Raw genomic sequence first — 22,091 nt, forward strand, 5'->3', positions numbered from 1 at the left:
GGGTTCAGTGGTGGAATTCGATTTTCACAAGTGTGGCCACAAGATTTGTGTTTTCAAGTTTTTTTTTTTTTTTTTTTTTTTTTTAACTTGCTGTGCAACAGTTTAAATCAAATACTGTAATTTGCAGGCCATACAGTTGAAGTTGAACTGGTTCATGCAGTTATATGCAGTAATTAAAATTTTAGCCCATTGCAAGGTGAATGTAACAAATGAACACAAGGGTTAAAGGAAATTGTGTTAATATCATGCTCCTAGAGGTTCTGAACTTCCATTGTACTCTCCTAAGCCACAGCTCCACTTCCTTATCAGCAACAATTGGACGTAGCAAAACAAAATTTTTATGCAGTAATGTCACCTGTAAGTTTTATTTGCCTGCCCTGGCAAAAGAAGAACCAAGCAAAAACCGAGAATTGTGGTAGTCTCCCCAAGGCATTCATCAGGTCATTTGGATTCTGCTCACACTAAGTTGCAGGCCTGTATACCTTTCTGCATTGGTCTAGGCTAAGTTCATCTTTGATGAGAGGTGGAACTGGAATCTTGCCAGCTGCTTGTTCTTCCACAAAGGATCTGGGAAGAGGGAAATAAATGCTGCAGCATAACCCACCCTCTTCTGCCAAGAATTCTTGGGGCACTCTTTGTGTCATCAAGCCACAAAAAAATCTGTTCTAATGACTTGCTTCCAACTTTTCCAGTGTGGATGAAGAAGAACCAGGCATACCTTGCAAAACTAGGAGCACTTATGTCTGATCTTGGGGGAGTAGGGCAAGTACCAAGAGGAATGAAGTTCTCCCATGCTGTCTTCTGAAGTCCTTACTCTTTAAGTATAGTGGACACTTCTTGCACTAGGTGCCCTCTCTTTGAGATGGGCCAGGAGGGAAATACTTACTATAGGCATCTCCAGTAAAACTCCTAGACATTTGCTGCCCTGTAGGAGCTAAAACATACGTAATTTACTCATTTATTAGGGTGCATGTTTCAGAGCCCAGGCCTGTATGTCTTCCTCATCCAGTCATCCACTCTTAAAATATTAATCTTTTCCTACAGTCATATTATCATTTTTGGGGGGATATTTCTGCATCTCTTAACTTGTCCATTTCCTCTGTTTCATTTGCTTTGTTTCAAGCCCATCAATATTGTCATGACTAGTGCAATACTATGTGTAGGTATGAGGCAGATTAATATGGCAAAGCACAACACTGACTATGGTGTGAAAGGTTTAGCCATGTATGCCACGTGGAATATTACAACAGTAACACGTCATTAAGCGTACAACTACTAGTGACATAATCAATCATGGATACATCTCATTGTGCTCTCACAACGTTCTCCTGAGGGATATGACAAACTGTTCTTCCCCTCCACCAAAGCAGTCAGGCTGGAGGTGAAGCTACCTCAGCTGGAAGAAACCAGTAGGAACCTAGTAACTTGGTCTAATATAACGGAGTCTATGAAGAGCATTGTCTAGTATTTCCTGCTGCTCCTGTTTGTGGGCAGAAAGGAGAGATTGAGACATTACTAAATATAAATAGCAGGGTGCTCTGTCACATTAAATACTCTACATGTTCACACCCTTGTCTGTACACAGCATGCAGGATGTTGGGGCTTTTTTATTTTCCCCATGACCATGTGTTCCCCAAGTGAAACTGTATCTTGCTTTTGCAGAACAGGGAGTCCTGATGAACATGGTTACAGATCACATATACTGGATAAAGAGGGACTATTATACATAGTGGGAAAAAGGAGTATTGTACATAAGTGTAAAAGCAGAGTATAATGGAATTGCCTAATTGCCTCCCACAGTCAGCTGAGTTGCAGTCTGGCCAGAAAAGATTACAGAGGCAAGGCAGCATGTAGAGTTCTGCTTAAACCCCACCAGAAGCCATCTTCACTTGTCCTTCCAAGATGTCCTGATTTCAATAAAGCAAATGCAATTTCAGTTCAAGGGTCCCCAGACACAGGCTTTGGACAGTCCTTCCTCTGGAGGCGTGTGTGGTACCCTACCCGTGCTAACAATAGACCATGGTGGGGCTGTGTCACAGATGTGTATCTTTGTTGTTTTTCCCAATCAGAAGCAAGAGGTGAGCAAGTTCCTCTTGGGGACTGGTGTGGTTTTTGTGGTCATCTTTCGTTAGGAATGTACTGTGTTCTCTGTGACAGAGCCACCTCCAGTGCCTATGAAGTTTCGAGAGTTAGCTGATGGCAAGGAAGGCTCCTCCTCAGGGCCTGGTACCTCTTCTTTTGTGTCTCCCACCATTGACTCCTGTGAGCTGGACTCTGGGCTGGAAGCTGCCTGAAAGCTGGGCTCTGCACTGAGGGACTCACTGTTCTGCAGGGGGAGCAGGGCCCGGTGTCGCATCAGGCTGTCATCGCTGTTTTGCGCCTCCAGGGAGTTCCTGTGCTTGGTGGTCCTGTTGGCCACGGCATTCTTCTGTGGCTCCTCAAAGCTCAGTGACAGGGTGACCGTGCCGCTCCCAAAGCTGACCTTTTGCTTACACCCACGCTGCTGCTGGCACTGCCGCTCTGCAGAGGCTGGTAAAGGGAAAGGGTCTTCATGGTTGCTCTTGCTGCTGATGGAAGAGGAAGGAGTGGAGCCGGTAGAGCCCCCGAGGCTGTTGGAGCGCTTGCGTGACACATTACTCCGTCTTAGTGTGGCTCTGGCAGCCACCTTGAAAGCATGGGCAGCTGTACTGCAGCGCACCTCCTCAATTGTGTTGCGTGAGGGCTTGAAGAGGATGATGTAGACTTTGTTGAAAAAGATGCAGGCCAGGAGCCCAAAGCTGGCAGCCAGTATCGCAATCACCTCCACAGCAGAGACAAACTTGCCGTATGTACTGGCATAAGCAGGGATGAAGGAGATCCAGACAATGAAGAAGATCAGCATGCTGAAGGTGATGAACTTGGCCTCATTGAAGTTCTCAGGCAGCTTTCGAGACTTGAAGGCAAAGAAAAAGCAGATGGCTGCCAGGAGGCAGGTGTAGCCAATGAGAAAGCCAAGCGCCATCAGGGAGCCTTCATGGCAGGTGATGAAGATAATCTCATCCTCCAGGTCATGGTTTCGGTAACTGGATGGGGGTGCTGTGTACAGCCAAATCACACAGATGACAATCTGCACAAATGTGCACAAGAAGACCAAGAGGAACTGGAGATTGAGCCCCCACCACTTACGGTGGAGGCTTGTGGGGATCTTTGCCTCAAAGACGAGCAGGACACGGTTGGTTTTCACCAGGATGCAGGAGATGCAGAGAACAAAGCTGATGCCAAAGGCTGGCTGCCGCAGACGGCAAGTCCAGTCCTGGGGTTCGCCAATGAAGAACAATGAGCTGGAGAAGCAGCACAGCAAGGAGAAGAGGAGGAGATAGGACAGCTCACGGTTTGTGGCCTTGACAATAGGAGTATTGCGAAATTTGGTGAAAACTCCCAGGACAAAAGAAGTCAGAAAAATTCCCAGCACAGCGAAGAGTGTCAGAGCAATTCCAAAAGGCTCTGTCCAGGAGAGGAACTCTATCTGCTTGGGGATGCAGGATGTATGGTTCTCATTGGACCAGTAATCCTCAGGGCATTTGTCACAAGCACTTGCATCTGAAAAGTAAGTGACAGGGAGAGAGAAGGTTTGTTACAATGAGAGTTTGAAATGGGTAATGAGACAAATGGGGGCTACACACTGGCCTTCATCTTAAATACAGAGAGTGTTTGCTTCTGGTGCTTGCAGGTTCCCAGTATCAGATTTAGGAGCGTTTCATAGAATCATAGAATCGAAAAGGTTGGAAGGGACCTCTGGAGATCATCTAGTCCAACCTCCCTGCTCAAGCAGGGTCACCTAGAGCATGTTAGACGGGGTTGCATCCAGGCAGGTCTTGAATATCTCCAGAGAAGGAGACTCTACAACCTCTCTGGGCAACCTCTTCCAGTGCTCTGTCACTATCACAGTGAAGAAATTCCCCCTCACGTTCAGGTGGAACTTCCTGTGGTTCAGTTTTTGCCCATTTCCTCTTGTCCTGTCACATGGGACAACTGAAAAGAGTTTGTCCCAGTCCCCTTGACACCCTCCCCTCAGGTACTTATACACATTGATAAGATCCCCTCTCAGTCTTCTCTTCCCCAGGCTATAAACAGGCCCAGGTCTCCTAGCTGTTCCTCATAGGGCAGATGCTCCAGCCCTCATCCTCACAGCCATATGCTGGCCTCTTTCCAGTAGCTCCATGTCTCTCTTGTACTGGGGAGCCCAGAACTGGACACAGTACTCAAGATGAGGCCTCACCAGGGCTGAGTAGAGCGGCAGGATCACCTCCATTGACCTGCTGGCAACAGTCTTCCTAATGCATCCCAGGATACCATTGGCCTTCCTGGCCACAAGGACACATTGCTGGCTCATGGTCAACTTGTCATCCACCAGCACTCCCAAGTCCTTCTCTGCAGAGCTGTTCTCCAGAAGGTCAGCCCCTAGCTGGTACTGCTGCCTAGGGTTATTCTTCCCTAGGTGCAGGACTCTGCACTTGCGCTTGTTAAACCTCATGAGGTTCCTCTCTGCCCAGCTCTCCCGCCTGTCCAGGTCCCTGCCCTCAGGTGTGTCAGCCACTCCTCCCAGCTTGGTATCATCCGCAAACTTGCTGAGGAGACACTCTGTCCCCTCATCCAGGTCATTGATGAAGAAGTTGAACAGGACAGGACCCAGTCCTGAGCCCTGGGGGATGCCATTAGCCACAGTTTCACTGTGAAACAACCACTTTCCCATGGGCTATATAGCAAAACACAAAAGACTTTTGATGCCAACTTAAAAAAAGGCCTTCCCCTGCACTCTGGCTTTTTGGATCAATTTCTTGGCAAAACTTGGCATGTTTGGTTACTATCAGCTGTTACACAAGCTGTGTCCCTTTCTGTTTCTTGTTCCTTCATTTTTATCATCTACTACTCTCTGTCTTCATGCCTCTTACACTTCATTATCATTTGAAACATTCTGCTTGTCTATTATAGGGAAAATTTAAAGTGTGCTTGCATCCTTAAGTGCTTTGGGAGCCTATTTCATACTCCAAAGACTTCTAAGATTCATATCTTACAAGTGTTTAAATTGTTCTTCCCTGGAAAGCAGGTGCACCTACCATACTCTCATTTCACTTAGGAACATCAGGGGAAGATGTGTCTTAACAATACTAGTCTTCCCACACCCAGCAAAGCCTACCACCTTGCAGAGGGAAATTTGATGCTTCCATCTCTTTCCCCTACAGGAAACTGGTTAGGGCCTATTGGGCTGGAAACATCTGTCTCCATTGCCTGCCATGATCAAAAGGTGAGAACCTGCATCTACTGCACTCCTTCTCCAGCCCAAATTGGCCTTGTGCTCCAGTGGTGAGGGTCATGGCTCTCCCTTGATGGTGGTGGAAAGAGGTTGAGAGCAGTGTTTATTGGAAGGTTTCTGGCTAATGAAGGCAGAGTATCACAAGCTCTCATTCTGGAGAGGTGTTTGGAAGGAGCAGCTACTATCAGATATGCTGCTGTTCTTCCAGTGACTGGTGGTCTCACTATTTATGTCAAAAACTCGCACTAGATGTCAAAATGCAGTCAGCAGCTCCTATCACCACTTGTCATTAATGCATTTAATTTACTTTCAGTCAGTCAGTCATTTTTATTTTTCTTGAGCCTTTCACCTAGAATGCTATTGCAAACTGCACGAAAGTTAGCAGAGCTAACTGCACATACCAGGAAATACAACCACCTTCATCACAGAAGAGGCCAGCTATTTAGCATTGCATCCTAAAAAAATGCTTTCACTGTTGTCTCAAGCTGACTAGAGACCATGCTGCCACTGAAGCAGGTAATCCAGATCTCCTTCCTCCTCTGAGGCTGCCCCACCTTTGTGTCAGCACTTCAGCACTAGTGCTCATGCAACTTCTTGTTTCAGCTGGAAGCTAACCTGCCAAAAAAAAGTTTGTTTTTCAGGGAGACCAGAGCCCTGATCCAACTCATTCTATGGTCAACAGGTACTAGCACTGGTACTGGACAAAAGATGGGAACAGCTGGGAGAGGGTAGGACAGACTGTCAGAGAGAGACAATCTGTCTCCTTTTATAGCATCGCAGTCACAGCTTGATGAAGACTGCAGAATGTAGTGCCCCAGACCCTCCCACCCCAACTTTCACCAGCACATCAGTCCCAGCTCCCCAAATCTTGTGAAAAACACCAAAAGACCCCTCTTACAAATGACCAGAATTGGTGCTAATTAAAAAAAATGCTACCCCCACGCATCCTGTAGTACTATATATTTATGTTAAAAAATTATAATTCCTATCTGATAGGATGAAAATCAGATCCTCCCAGAGAGGAACAACTGGGAAATCTTGCATCCAGCTTACTGAAGTTTTCACCTCAAGCAAGGTCTGCAGCATGTGCTGGGATCAGTACTGCTAGTGAGGGAGTGAGGCCTGCTTTCTGCAAGGATTTACTTGCCTTTCTTAACTTGGAGATGCCTGACACTAAGGAAGTGCTAATGGTGTTGGAAATTCAGAATTTTTATCTGTCTCTAAAACTGAGGTTACTTCTTCCCTCCACTGTAGAACCTGAGTGGCTCAATCCGAGTTCTCACTGATACCAACAAAAAAGATGTCTATGGGTATTTGATATGATCCAGAGATTCTGGTTGCTTCTAGTGTCTGTGTCCAACAGAAGCTGTGGTTGATAATCCTGTAAAGGGAAATACTCCTCTCTGCTTGTGAATCCAGGGATGGGATAGACTTTATTTTTTTAATAAAGTATGAAATAAAACCCTGACAACATGAGGAAAAGATAGAGGCAGACAGATAACTACAGAGTTTAGGATCAGGGTAGGGATCTCCTTCCTCCACATTTTTGAAGTGACAAAAGCTACAGTGCAATTGAATTTTCTTGTGGCTGCATGAGAGGCTTCCTACATGCACATCTTTTTTCAATTTCTTAACCTTTTCCTAATGCAGAGCAGGAGTGGCAAGCAGGCTTTGCAGATGACAAGACCTGAGGACGATGGGACCCAAATCTTACATGTTTTTCAGAGAAAGTCCTCCAGGCTGTGAAGCTCCGTATCAGAGCAGGGCACAACAAAAGGGGTCATTTATGCTGTCCCTGCCTCTCCTGTGCCTGATCTTTGGAGGAGTGGGGCACCTATTTGTTTGGACTGTGATTTTGGCAACCTTGGCCAAATTAGTAACTCCATTAATATGGAGTTTGTAAAAGACTCCCAAAGAAAGGATCTAGCCCACTTTCGTGCAGGTATCCCTGTGGGCTGTTCTGTGGGACTCCAACTCAGCACTGCAAGGAAGCAACCTTAGCACAATTGTGGGTGATGCCCGTGAGAGGCCTCACACACTCCTCTGCAAACGCCAGAGAGGGTCTATGGGTATTACCTGTTTCATCACTGTACTCCCCGTCCGGGCAGTCCACACACTCGAAGCAGCAGGTGGGCTCTCCCTCAATAATGCCCTTCCTGGTGCCTGGGAGACAGTCCCTGCTGCAGTTAGAGAAAGGCACCTGCAAGAAGAGAGCCCAAGGATGGTTAGTGGTGACAGTGGCTCATCCGGAGCCTTCCTACAGGAGAACTTTGTGCTTACTTCAGCAGTGTTATTGCTTGATTGACATGCTAGACTGACAACGTCAGAGATTCACCTCTTCTTTCTACAGAAAAGACATATCTTGCACTTTAGTCTTCCCCCACTACAGTGATATTCTCCATATATTTGTTGGAAGGATCGCATCAAGAGATGGTAGGGGAGATCAGCAGATCTCTGTAATCTCTACTGTATTATGGGCACTAGGAACTGACTTGTAACCCCTGATACACATGCTATAAAACAGTCGTCATCTGATTTAAAGAAAAGAGCAGTCTCTAATGGCAGGAATTCAAATCAGTCTTGGAGATGAAGGGCTGTGACTACTGACTCTCAGTTCATTCTCTCTCCTATATATTGCATATTAGCTGGTAATGATTTATGGAGATTAAAACAGGTCTTTAAAGCCCACTCCAAGCATGTTCTCCTGAAGACCCTCTCAAATCCAGAAGCAACAAGGTGAATTAACTAAACAAGAAGACCTTTTCCTGGTTTTAGAATTCTGAACATCTAAAAGTGCAAATCAGCACCTATATGCAGATACAGAAAAAGCAGTGTACATCCACATCAGGTATGCCTTAGGTTTTCCATGTTTAAATTCATAGAAGGAATCTGTAAAGCTCCCATCTAACTGCTTATGTTCCTAAGTTTTCATCAGAAATGTTACTTAGACTTCCAGATTTCTGCTACTGCAAATGACTGCATGTGTTGGCTACTGGTTGTGCATTTATGCTATGTGTTATCTCACCTGGGCATGCTCATGTCCTGGCAGTGAGTGGTCCAGCAGGCATGCTTAGTGCATGCCTACACACACTGACAAGAAATTCAGTGCAACAGGTGGAAGTCAGGGTCTCTTACACAAAAACACAACTTAAGCTTAAGCTCACCTTTTCCCAAATAAATTAAGACACTGATACAGAACATGAATTTCCCATCTCAGAGGAGTTAAACCCACACTTCTCAGTGCTAGCAAAGTACCCTGATCCATAAATGGCTAAGGGCTGCTCTAGTTGGAAGCCTCCATTCACCTTATTAAAGGTTTCCCACTATGCAGAAAGGAAACATACCCTCCTTCCATCTCCTCCTTCTCATCCTTCACAGAAGGGTCTGAACCCTTTTATTTCCTCACTTGTTCCGTCAGCTTTCCCAAGTGCTACTAATCTGCTAATTTCTAGGAAGCTCCTGTATGGATGCAGTGAGTCCAGGGTATGATTTGGAGGTTGTTTGTGTCTAGGCACTGACCTTAGACACAAGGTAAGCAAGCCCACAGTTAAAGCTAGTGGCAACACTTACATGGAGATGCCCATCTCATGACTCATGTATTTGCCTGCAGCTGAGTGCAGTCACTGTTGCCTATCACTCTGAAGTGTACCTGCAGCATAGTTTGTGAACACTAGTTCTAAGCTGTTAAACAGTACTGATTAATTAATTAGAGGCATATCCAGGGCAAATCCCTGTGAGCTCCCCACTTGAAGCACTCTTTGCAGTAAACCATTAATAACTACTCCTTGGGACAGCAAGTTGAACGTCCATAGAGGAGTTCATCAGTCTAGATCACCTTTCCCTACACTGCCACTGAAGGGGGCTGAATCAAAGGCCTCACCAAAGTAATGCACTGCTTTCCATTTATTGACTAAGGTGATTATTCTGCCAAGGAGAAAAATTAAGTTGGTTTGACGTGATTTGCTCTTAACAAATTCGTTTTGGCTCTTTCTTATCAGTTTATTAGCCTCTAAGTGATTATAAACTGCTTTATAATTTTTTATTGCATCTTTTTGGTAACTGAAGCTAGCCTCAATTGTTTGTAATTCCTTTGGCTCTCCAATGTCTCCTTTTACTCCTTTCAAAAATAGGTATTATGATTACCCTCTGTCATCCTTTGAGACATCACCCATTCTCCACAGTTGTTGAAGATAACTTGCTACTACTTTTGAGATTGCTTTGGCTGACTCCCTAAGTATTCCTTGGGAAATTTCATCAAGTTCTGCCAAAATGAATATATCTATCCTACCTACTCTTTAACTTGTTCTTTTGCAAGTCTGGCCAATGCTACAGTTCCCTTGTTAAAATTAACTACATTTAATCTGTTCTGATGAAGACTGAGGCACAGAAGGCTTCAGTGAGTAGAGTACTGGCTACTCGCTGCGAACAGGGTCTTTTATCTGGAAGAAATTCAAAGTTTGTAAACTGAGAAAAAGCTACAGTAGACATAGAGATCACAGTCCCTTTAAACATTTAAGCCATGTTTATAATAGTTAAGGACAGAGAACAAAGATAAATATTTGTTCTGTCAGAGGAATTTAGACCGAGAGAATGTAATTACTCTGTTAAAATGAAAAGAAGGAAGCTAACATCCTAACTCTTGGAAGAGGTGTCAAGAAAATTTGTAATGATCAGAAGGGTTTAGAGTATCACGTGCTTTTAAGTCTGCTTGTAGTTTAGGCTCACAGTTTTCAACTGGGGTTAGAAAGGCCTGAGCTCAGTATTCCTGCTGCAGTGTTCTCTGTCTGCCCCATGCCTCCTCCAGAGAGCTTTGAATTTAATACATAACTGAAGCTGGTAAATCTGGAGTCAAATGAGGGTTAACTGATGGTATAAACACGTTGGGCAAATGTAGCCACTGTAGCAACAGTTACCTGAGCTGTCAATGAAAGTGAATAATCACTTCAGGTAAATTGCTGTGTTTACTTATCAGGTACTAATTTAACATGTCTAAGCATTGCAGCAGAGCCTGGCAGTGACCCTGCTAAGCTAACACTCTGTGTCACCCTCTAAGCCGCAAGCCTGCTCAGTAGCCCATCTGGGAGCCGTGACTTTTATCTAGGATGGAGGGGGCTGCTACTGTCGATTACAACAGCTCACCTGGCTCCTGCCCAGAGCTCTCTGCACTGCATTCCCATCACATGGGGAAGACACAGCCTTGGACACCAGTGAAGATATGGTTATGCTGAAAAGACATCGGCAAGTAGGTGGAGCAAGACTTATGTCTAACTAAAGTCAGTGGCTACATCAGGTACTTTTGAGACTGAACAGGTCTCTTCCAGTAGATTAAAAAAAAGATACTGGTGCAACTCACAGTTTGAACAGGAGATCCAAGCTAACACAAGTAGATTAACAAGCTTTATTCTGTTCAGCTTGCCAGGCAAGGGTGTGCAGAAGGTTGTGGGACTCGGAGAGTAAAGCCTACACAAAACAGCTGTGAATTTAACTAGGAGAAGGAAGAAATGCTTCTTGATACAAAGGTATTGGGAGTGGAAGAGGTGGCCATTTTCAGCAATAAAACTACCACACTCAGGAAAACCTGACTGTCAGCAACCATCTTAAACAATGAAATTCTCATCCCTGTGGAAACAGCATTACAAAATTCTAAGTTAACTACTTGGGCCAGAAAAAAAAGCATTACTTAAAACATCAATATCCATAACAACTCCATGGCTGTCATACTAGAAGGGAGGAGAAGCAACCCATTATTTCCATAAGTGGGTAATGAGGATGTGAAGGAGTAGGGCAGAAAATGTTTACACGCCAATACGAATGGGCCTTCTAATGAGACATGGAACCAAAATGTGCGGAGTATGCAGAGTTATTTCAGCTTTCAGAAGGTTGGGAAACATTGTGGTAAGGAGATAAGAACTTACCTCCTTAGAGAATCCACTCCACAGGATTTTGTTTTCATTGATAAAGAGCCTTTCCCCTTTCTTGGCATAAACATTGTAGTGCCCAACCTCCTCAAAGACAACCGAGCCATCCTCCGGAGAGAGATGCCAATTGATTATTGAGTAATTTCCTACCAGGTCCCCAAACTCATCAAAATCCACTTGTTCCCCCATGTTATTGGTGAAATTTAAGTGACGCAGATGCTTCAGAACCTGCAAAGAGAAATAGAGACACTATGAATGCCTGCGTGTCACAGCCCTAACACAGCACAGATTGCCAAGTGGACGAAACCCAAACCAGTCACTTTACTGCAGTCCTTAATCTCTTAAAAATCACTTAATCACAGCAGTATCAGGCTTTCTCTCAAAGAGACCACAACGTTGGGGATAGCACAAGGCATTATGGCAACCAGGGTAGATGGCACCCATCTGTAACACTCTGCTTACCCGGTGCTGCCCATGTCAGCCTTTTAGCATTCCTCTCCAGGCCCTTCCAGCCACCTCTGTAAGCCTGTAGCTCTCTTTTCGTGGGCAGAGAAGTGGCAGTAGCCACTGAAATGTTTTAGTCATCCAGGCATTCCCCTCACCCTGCCCTTGCAAGCACTCTGGGTATGCTCTCAATTGCCACAGTTCATCTTTGAATGACCACTCAGAAACAGAAATGCTTGAGAAATAATTCAACCTTGACTTTTGATTTAAAAACCCCAAGGCCAGCGTGCTTGTGTAAGAAACAGCTAATCAAACTTGTTCACCATGTGGCAGGCCTGGAGAGTTCACAGCACTTTTGTTGTCTCCTGGCCCTGATCACAGAGTTTCAGATAATCATGTTCTGTCTGTCACCACACGTCAACTCCCGTAATTTTCACCTCATGTCTTAAACTATTGTACTCTGTGGACAAGAGCAATTAATTCCAGGAACGCTACAGTTGCAAAATTAATGATCCATCTGGCCTGATAGGTAGGTGAAAGAAACAGTGGCATGTAAAAAAGCCTATACTAGGAGTTGTGATACAATTCATCCATATTGCAGGTATTTTTCTAATCTTCATAAGTTAGTTGCTCATTTATGCAATTATCAGATTTTTTTTTTTCACATCTAGTGTTCTCAGACAGTTTTCTATGCAAGTTCATGCAAGAAAAGCAGAGGTGATGCTGAAGGCCCCTCAGCTGGCAGCCATCCCTATGGCACAGTGTCATAGTTGCTGCTGCAGTTCTAGTGCCTCTGGCAGCTTATAATTCTCTTCCTCTCTCCGTTACATGCAGGTTTCCAAACATACAATCCTAAATGACAAAATATGAGAAAAATAAAATGAAATCATTTTGTATGGGCAGGCAAAACCCTTCTCATCCCATAGACATGGAACAGACAAAATTATTTGGCTGAAGTCTTTTCACCTGAAAGTGCAGAGAGAGGAACAGAATCATTTCATTAATTCCTGTCAGTTTTGCTAAATTGTTCCATTTTCTCTGTTTACCTTTGAGACTCTCCTATCTCAAGCTGACATCCCCAGAGCTGCAGGGAGGCCCTCCTCTTGTCTCACTGCCTGTATTAATCCCAGCCTGTGAGAATCTGGAAAAATCAGTGTAGGACCAAACAGGACATGGCTGGTGATACCATTAATTTCTGTGTGATGCTGATAGAATACTTCCAAATATTACCATGCTATTCAGTGTTTGAAGAATAGGTCAGATAGTGAAGGCAGGATTTTTTTCTCTCATTCTCATCCTCATTAGCCCCCCTCTCTAGACCAGCTGCCCTGTAAGTTGTGCAGCTGAGATGATCTCAGTGAAGGCCTGACCCTGTCCCCAGAAGACCTCACTCTCTGATGGACACTGCAAAAAAAGGTGAGGCTGAGGGCTCTTGGGACTCTCCCTTCCTCTTCTTCTTCCTCCTCTCACTCTCCAGTGGCCAAGCACACTCTCTTCTTTACCATCCCTCAGTGACTAACCTCTGCTGATGCTGCAATTAGTGCTCTGATGTGGCACTTTGCTCTTCACTCCAGCTCAATATCTCACTCTCATACAGTACTGCAACACTCCACTAAACAGCTGCTGTGCTCTCTGCTAGGCCTGACTGGATTTCAGTGCAAGGTTGAATATTATTTGTATAGACAGGAGGTGGAGACCTTGCACTGTTTTTGATTAAAGTTATTCCACACTGGTGAGCTAATGTCTTTAATGGGCAGGTAAATATTCATAAGAAAGCACTGATCTGCACTGAATGTTGTCTCTTCCCAGGCATAGAGTAGCAACTTCAGCTACACAACCCTACTCAGGGAGCAGGAGAGCCCAGGTGTTTCAGTTCTTGCAAGAAAGATGCATGTCCTACCTAGAATCCCAGCCAGAGGGACAACAGGAATGACAGAAATAACAAAACCCTGTGTTCTCTTCCCAGCAAATACTAAACTTGGTCTTGAGATCGAAATTTGGGTGACAGCTTGTGAAACAGTAACTGAACTGCTAGGAGATGTTGCTATTTCAGACTGTCATAAAATCCCAGGATGATATCTATGTATCACATAAGGGTTACTTTCTACAGGATGAAAGTAAGGTTTAAGCGGCCAAGGCATATTTAAGTACTGAAATCTAAAAGAGCAAGTTGCAGACACTACACTTTCCTTGAATAACTCCAGCACTCTTTTATAGGCACCTATCAATGATTAACTAAAGCCTTTGCAGTTAAAAATGTGTCACTGTGTTTTGTAACTAAAGATAGAAACATAAACACCCAGGACTCAATCCACAAAGACTTAAAAGACCCTGCTTCAGCAAGGGCAAGGAGCGTGTGTCAGGGGTGTACATGGCATACCCTAAGCCAGGAGTTTAAGAAAGAAGTGGTGGCCACATGACTTGAATACATTAGGTCAATACATCATCAGAAGTTAGTAGAAGCCAATAGGGAGAGCATTCCATACACTACTATCTTCAGATTTTTTTTTCTATAATTATTCCTTCTTTTTTTCTGTCACAGACTACACATTAAATTAGAATGCTTTTAAATTAAAACTTATTAAAAATTGTTATCAGAAAGGACTTGTAAACTCCCCTTTAGTTCACCCTGCCATTATTCCTGTAAAGATCATTCCAAGCCACTTAGTATATCATACTTTATCCAGGGTAGATATTCTGGCTACTGTGGTCTCCACTCCTATGGAAGGAACATAAGATTATAATACAACACATCATATACACCTGTATCAGATCAGACCAGTGACCCATCTCCCCAGGACCCCATTTCTGACTGTGGCCAACAGCAAATGCCTAGGAAAGAGAAGTGGACGTGATACTTCCCCAGGAAACTCTCACTCATTTTGCAGCTCAGTGAATTCCTGTGCCAAAGGTCTTTGCACTCGATAACCCTCAGTATATTTTTCTTCCATGACGTTGCACATTTGTGTTCTGCACCTGTGCAAACCTTTCACAGCCACAGCTACCTAAAGGAAGGAGATCTGCATTTTATGAGAAAAGCACCTCCTCTTGCCTGTTAGAATAGGGCATCTGCTAATGTCTTTTAATGCCCTTCGTGTTTATGTTGGAGGAAGAAACAAAGAATTGTCATTTCCTAGTCACCTTTTCCATGCCTCTCAGGATTTTATAAACCTCTATCAGATCTCTCTTCAGTCATCTCTTTCCCAAGCTCATGAGTGCTATACTTCAAAAAAAGTTACGCTGACTCCTTCTCAATATATTCCATTTATCCTTGTGTCTCTTCATTTAGTTCTTTACTATGGTTTCTAATAATGGGCCCAGTCAGGCTTTTGTAGTACCCTTGATCTCCCCAGAGTGCTTTTTAAAAAATGATGGCATGTCTGCCACTTTCCAGGTCTCAGGGCCCAAGGCAGTTTTGAACAGGGGTTGAGCACCATAGTCAGCACTTCAGCTACTACATCCATAAATTTTGGCAGAGCTCTTGGTGAACTAGCACTCCTGCCAACCAGTAATAATAGTCATAAAAAAGTTCATTTTGCTTCTGTGTTCCCTAGTGTCTTCCACAGTTACTTCAGTTTCAGACAGATCCTCTGACAAGTCTCTCATAAGTAGTGTTTTAGCTCAGGACCCTTCTCAAGTTCTTCCACAGTGAGCACACTTTTTTTTCTGCTTTATCTCTTCTTTTATAGCGATTATCTATGGCTCATCAGACTGACAGGCATCATACTCCTGAAGTGTTTAAAAAAGAATTTATGAGCTTTCACCCCATTTACAACCTCTTCCTCAAACAATTTTTTGGCCTGCCTTATTTTACTTTCACATTTAGCTTGCCAGAGTTTATGATCCTTTCAATTTTACTCACTGACCAGGACATAGCCCAGCTTTTTGAAGAATGCTATCTTGCTTCTAATAGACACCCCTTACCCTGCTGTTTAGCATTGCCAGTTCCTTATGGCCTTTCTCCACTTTTTCTTAATATCCAGTATGTGCTTACTTTGTGCTTAGAGTATTGGGGCCTGTGGTAGTTAAAAAAACAATTTAAATTGTAAATGCTGACAGGCAGCAGATAAATTTGTGTGTATCTAAGTGTCCAAAATTGAACTTTTGTACTCTCCAGCACAAGCTCGCTAGCTTGCTGCAACCAATATTGGCTAGTTGTAAATTCTGATAACAGCTGAACTAAACAAAAGTAATATTTGGCAAGGGATGTTAAGGACAAGAGGAAGGGCTTCTTCAAATACATCAACAGCAAGAGGAGGACTAGGGAAAATGTGGGCCCACTACTGAATGGGGCGGGGGCCCCGGTGACAAGGGATGCGGAGAAGGCAGAATTACTGAATGCCTTCTTTGCTTCAGTATTCACTGCTAAGGGCAGCCCCCATGAATCCTGGAACTGGGACGTGAGGGAGAAAGTCTGGAGAAGGGAAGACTTTCCTTTGGTTGAGGAGGATTGAGTTAAAGACCTTCTGGGCAGGCTAGACATCCACAAATCCATGGGCCCAGATGGGTACTGAAGGAGCTGGCGGATGTTGTTGCCAGGCCGCTCTCCATGATCTTGGAAAAGTCATGGAGAAGTGGAGAGGTGCCTGAGGACTGGAAGAAAGCCAATGTCACTCCAGTCTTCAAAAAGGGCAAAAAGGAGGACTCAGGAAACTATAGACTGGTCAGCCTCACCTCCATCCCTGGAAAGGTGATGGGACAGCGCATTCTGGATGTCATCTCCAAGCATATCGAGGAAAAGAAGGTGATCAGGAGTAGCCAGCCTGGATTCACCAAGGGGAAATCCTGCTTAACCAACCTGATAGCCTTCTAGGATGGAACGACTGGCTGGGTAGATGGTGGGAGAACAGTGGACGTTGTGTACCTTGACTTCAGCAAGGCTTTCAACACTATATCTCCTATAACATCCTCCTAGATAAGCTCAGAAAGTGCAGAATAGAGGAGTGAACAGTGAGGTGGACTGAGAACTGGCTGAAAGGCAGAGCTCAGGGGGCTGTCATCAGTGGCATGGAGTCTAGTTGGAGGCCTGTGGCTAGTGGCATCCCCCAGGGGTCAGGACTGGATCCCATCCTGTTCAACCTCTTCATCAATGACCTGGATGAAGAGACAGAGTGCCTCCTCAGCAAGTTTGCGGATGATACCAAGCTGGAAGGAGTGGCTGACACACCTGAGGGCTGTGCTGCCATTCAGAGAGACCTGGACAGGCTGAAGAGCTGGGTGGAGAGGAACCTCATGAGGTTCAACAAGCGCAAGTGCGGAGTCCTGCACCTAGGGAGAAATAACCCTAGGCACCAGTACAATCTGGGGGCTGACCTTCTGGAGAACAACTCTGCAGAGAAGGACTTGGGAGTGCTGGTGGGTGACAAGTTGACCATGAGCCAGCAATGTGCCCTTGTGGCCACGAAGGCCAATAGTATCTTGGGATGCATTAGGAAGAGTGTTGCCAGCAGGTCAATGGAGGTGAAAAGAGTTCAGTTCAAGATTCAAGAATAGCTGTACAAAAGCTGAGACCAACTTGAGAACATTCACGGTTGTTGTGCTTAGATAATGCCTGAATGACACCCTTGTAAAGTTAGATAAATGAACAGCACTACTGAAGGCTAAATGTATATGACAAATGCAAATTACCAGATAATACAAGTAATAATTTAAGATATTCACATCTTTACTGGAAGCTAAATTAATAGCAATGACTCAAGAAAAAGGCCTGTTCATTATTCCAGGCAGCTTTTGAAAAAAACCTGCCTATTATACTGTCGAAAAAGCAACAAAATATTAGGATATTAAAGCGAGAAAGAAACTGACACTGAAAATATGATACCAATATATACATCACTAGTACATTTTCCCCAGGAAAAATGAGTTTAGTTCTAGTCATTTGATAAAAAAAAAAAAAAAAAAAAAATCAAAGGAAAAATAAGAGGGTCCAGAGGTGCTGGTGACAGCTTTTAGCCAGCCAGCTTGACTTTCATTTGAAGAGAAATGAAAAAATGTGGGATTATTTAGTTCAAGGAAGGAGATAGAAATAGTTTATGAAACACATAGTGATTTGTAGGAAATGGTGACTTACTTACATTCTCACAGAAGCAGGGAACCCGTGAAACTGACTGACTTCATTCAGAAGGAATGAAAGGCTTTTTTACAAGATCCACGTTTATGTGATGGGACTCACTGCTGCAAGACATCACCGACTCACAAAGATTAGTGAGGTCCAGAGACACACAGGACATCAAGCTGCCAGGCTTAGGTGTGTGGCTTAGCATGATTTGAACTGATAACTAGTTTGGCTTAGCTTTGCTTCCGTTACGGATACAAGATCCCTAAACAGCTGAGATGCATCCCTCCTCCCCTTCCACTGCCCAGTGCCCTCTGCCCAAGGGGGGGCAGCAGTGGTGCTGACACAGGCACATATGCACGTTTCATTTTTAATTTTTGTGAGAGAGAAGCAGGTCCTCTGACAGAAACCTGCAGAAATAGGGAGAGGAATGCAACACAGGTGGACTGTGTCATAAACACTTCACTTGCTGTTTGACGGAAGTTACTTGGTGTTTCCTTTGCTCATCCCATGTTGTGAATGCTCATTCTGCTTGGAAAAAAATGGAGCTAAGAGTCTCTTATGACAAAGACTGTTTTGGTTGCCTGTACCTGGGCTCAGTGGCTTGTCTTGCCTAGCTTTTGTAACCAGCAATCAAGGGACATTGCTCAGATGATTCAAAGCAGCAACAGCTTTGGCCCTTTCTTGACACTGAGGGGTAACAATAAGTAGCAAATTAGAAGCGGCTAAAGAGACAGGAGTGAGTCTCTAGACCAAAAATATCAAAGGCATGCATTTTCAAAATGAGACATCTGACATAAAACAAGGCCACTCTAATGTAGGGTCAAACTTACTGAGGTACTATATTTGCAAGGCTGGCCAGAAAGAACTCAAAAACACAAGCCTACAGGATTTCACAATACTGACTGCGTAAGTCAAGCAACTGAGATTTTTTAGAAAATCCCATTGCGTGTTTGCTAGTGTTTGCAGATGCCTGAATGCCATTGCAAAATTCACACTAAAATGCTTCAAAAAGACCTGTCTGCTGAGTCACAGAGGTTCCCAAAGGAATCAAGAAATGGTCTTACAGTAATTTGGCATTGCATGGCTGGATTTCCAAATTGTTTTAACTACCAGTTAGGAGGCCACAAGACACAGTGAGGATGGGACCAAGATGGGCCTCAAAAACTCATGCTGGCCATGCGCAGAACTTCTGCCCAGCTTGTTGCTCTCCACTATGCATTTGTGTGATTGATTTTTCCTTTCTAAGTGTATTTGTCCATTGGATGCTAGTCTTGAGTTCATACTACTTCATGCAAAGCTAATAGTTAACAGCACATCACTGAAGCATAAGATTTTGCTAATTTTGACATCACTGGAGAATATAACAAGAAAAATTTTCAGACTTGATTGGGTCCATATGGTACAAGAGGAAGCGAGTGGACTGGCAACACTTGGCATTATATTTCAATTCTAGAATGATTTTCTAGAATCAAAGGTTACATAGGAAAATGACATGTGAAATTCAGTTAATTGAAATTAAGTGCAAATGTGGTATTTGGAATGACAGCATACCTCCCACCCAGATCCCTGGATACTAATACAGAACGACTTCTTCAAATAAATCATTAGGAAGAGGAAGACTGGGGAAAACATGGACCTGCTGCCAAATTGGATGGGGACCTGGTGACAAAGGATCTAGAGAAGGCAGAGTTACTGAATGCCTTCTTTGCTTCAGTATTCACTGCTAAGACTGGCCCTCTGGAATCCCAGAGCCTGGAGACGAGAGGGAAAGTCTGCAGAAAGGAAGACTTTCCCTTGCTTGAGGAGGATTGAGTTAGAGATCTTTTAGGCAAACTTGACATCCACAAATTCATGGGCCCTGATGGGATGCACCAACAAGTACTGAGGGAGCTGGCAGATGTTATTACAGGCCCCTCTCCATCATCTTTGAAAGGTCATGGAGAACTGGAGAGGTGACTGAGGACTGGAAGAAAGCCAATGTCACTCCAGTCTTCAAAAGGGGCAAGAAGGAGGACTCAGGAAACCAGAGGCCTCTCAGCCTCACCTCCATCCCTGGAAAGGTGACGGAACAGCTCATTCTGGATGTCATCTCCAGACATACGGAGGAAAAGAAGATGATCAGGAGTAGCTAGCCTGGATTCACCAAGGGGAAATCCTGCTTAACCAACCTGATAGCCTTCTAGGATGGAACGACTGGCTGGGTAGATGGTGGGAGAACAGTGGACGTTGTGTACCTTGACTTCAGCAAGGCTTTCAACACTATATCTCCTATAACATCCTCCTAGATAAGCTCAGAAAATGCAGAATAGAGGAGTGAACAGTGAGGTGGACTGAGAACTGGCTGAAAGGCAGAACTCAGAGGGCTGTCATCAGTGGCGCAGAATGCAGTCGGAGGCCTGTGGCTAGTGGCATCCCCCAGGGGTCAGGACTGGATCCCATCCTGTTCAACCTCTTCATCAATGACCTGGATGAAGAGACAGAGTGCCTCCTCAGCAAGTTTGCGGATGATACCAAGCTGGAAGGAGTGGCTGACACACCTGAGGGCTGTGCTGCCATTCAGAGAGACCTGGACAGGCTGGAGAGCTGGGTGGAGAGGAACCTCATGAGGTTCAACAAGCGCAAGTGCGGAGTCCTGCACCTAGGGAGAAATAACCCTAGGCACCAGTACAATCTGGGGGCTGACCTTCTGGAGAACAGCTCTGCAGAGAAGGACTTGGGAGTGCTGGTAGATGACAAGTTGACCATGAGCCCGTAATGTGCCCTTGTGGCCAAGAAGGCCAATGGTATCCTGGGATGCATTAGGAAGACTGTTGCCAGCAGGTCAATGGAGGTGATCCTGCCGCTCTACTCAGCCCTGGTGAGGCCTCATCTTGAGTACTGTGTCCAGTTCTGGGCTCCCCAGTACAAGAGAGACATAGAACTACTGGAGAGTCCAGCATAGGGCTACAAAGATGATTAGAGGATAAGAGGACTGGAGCATCTGCCCTATGAGGAACGGCTGTGAGAGCTGGGCCTCTTTAGCCTGGGGAAGAGAAGACTGAGGGGGGATTTTATCAATGTGTATAAATATCTTAATGGAAGATGTCAAGAGGATGGAGCCAGACTCTTTGCAGTGATGCCAAACAACAGGACAAGAGGCAATGGGCACCAACTGAAACACAGGCAAAGTGACTTCACTGTGAGAGTGACTGAACACTGGAACAGGTTGTACTGAGAGGTTGTGGAGTCTCCTTCTCTGGAGATATTCAAAACTTGCCTGGATGTAACCCTGTCTAACATGCTCTAGGTGACCCTGCTTGAGCAGGGAGATTGGACTAGATGGTCTCCAGAAGACCCTTCCAACCTCAACCATTCTGTGATTCTGTGATTCCTAATAATCAGGAAAAAAATCCTGGTTGGTAAGAGAATGCCTAGACCTAGAATATAATGCTACACAAAATCAGGCAAGCTTCCTACTAGTCTCTGCCCCAGCAATGTACAAATGTAGCCCAGTGATGATGGAGGTCTTGATGCCCGACAGAACAGAGCCAATTCACTGAGAAGGTAGAGGAAAGGACTGAACAACTGTACCTAATCTGCATGCATGATAAGCCCAGGGTAATTTCAGACATTGTGGCTGTGCTCATTAAAATTAAAGATCATTAATAAAGGAGTAAGGAAATATTGCTATCCTTATCATGCAGATAAAGCTCAAGAGCACTATATTAACTATGTCACTCTCTAAAAGCACAAATCCAACACACATCATTCAAACAAGGCTGCAGAACACAGGTATTATATTAACCGAAAATAGGATCTAAAAAAAACCAGGCTGTATTTTGAGAAATTCCTTAAACATTAGAATGAGAAAGTGTCACGTGAAGTTATGTCAGACCCTCATGACTTACATAAGGCTCTAAGAGGCAGCTAAAGGAGATGGTGTAGGAGCCAGAATGCTAAATGTATTATATATATTTGCTCTTACTACCAGAAGAAAATGGGACATTCTTATCCCAGGGGTATTTTTTTTGGAAGCCATTGTATCACATAAATGGAGGTAGAAGGTTCTTAAAAGGGGATCAGAGAACAGCTTGAGCAATTTAAATTGGCTCTAAAGGACTGACAGAACCAGATAGTTCATCACAGTGCTCTGCTAGCAATAAAAGGAGCGCTAATGCAGCTGGTTTACAACATATGCATGAAAATGCCACTGGTCTCAAATGACTGAGTCAATACATTAGCTAATATTATTCCACAGCAATCACAATCCACCTCTCTGCTACACATCTAAATGTAGTGGACAACCAACATCACATTTAAAGCTTTCCTCTGTACCAATCCATACGGAGCATTAAATGCAGCCCATTTGCAGGTGCCTTTATTTCTGCTCCGTGTGCCC

At 44.4% G+C, this 22,091-nt stretch overlaps 1 protein-coding gene across 2 annotated transcripts in view; it reads right to left on the reverse strand.

Moving 5' to 3' along the window:
- Positions 1-2,128: 2,128 nt before the first annotated feature.
- The window catches only part of CASR (calcium sensing receptor), a 40,838-nt gene continuing 20,875 nt past the window's right edge, over positions 2,129-22,091 (reverse strand). Inside the window, exons 4-6 of one of the 2 annotated variants that reach the window (XM_062594524.1) lie at positions 11,209-11,439; positions 7,370-7,493; positions 2,129-3,579 (exon numbers count right to left, since the gene is read on the reverse strand). In XM_062594524.1, coding sequence (XP_062450508.1) covers positions 2,129-3,579; positions 7,370-7,493; positions 11,209-11,439 — 1,806 coding nt within the window. Of the gene's footprint in view, positions 3,580-7,369; positions 7,502-11,186; positions 11,440-22,091 lie in introns of both variants that reach the window. The other variant, XM_062594516.1, reaches the window with a different exon arrangement.

The sequence above is a fragment of the Rhea pennata genome, chromosome 1 (genome assembly GCF_028389875.1).
Source record: "Rhea pennata isolate bPtePen1 chromosome 1, bPtePen1.pri, whole genome shotgun sequence".
Classification (NCBI taxonomy): Eukaryota; Metazoa; Chordata; class Aves; order Rheiformes; family Rheidae; genus Rhea; species Rhea pennata.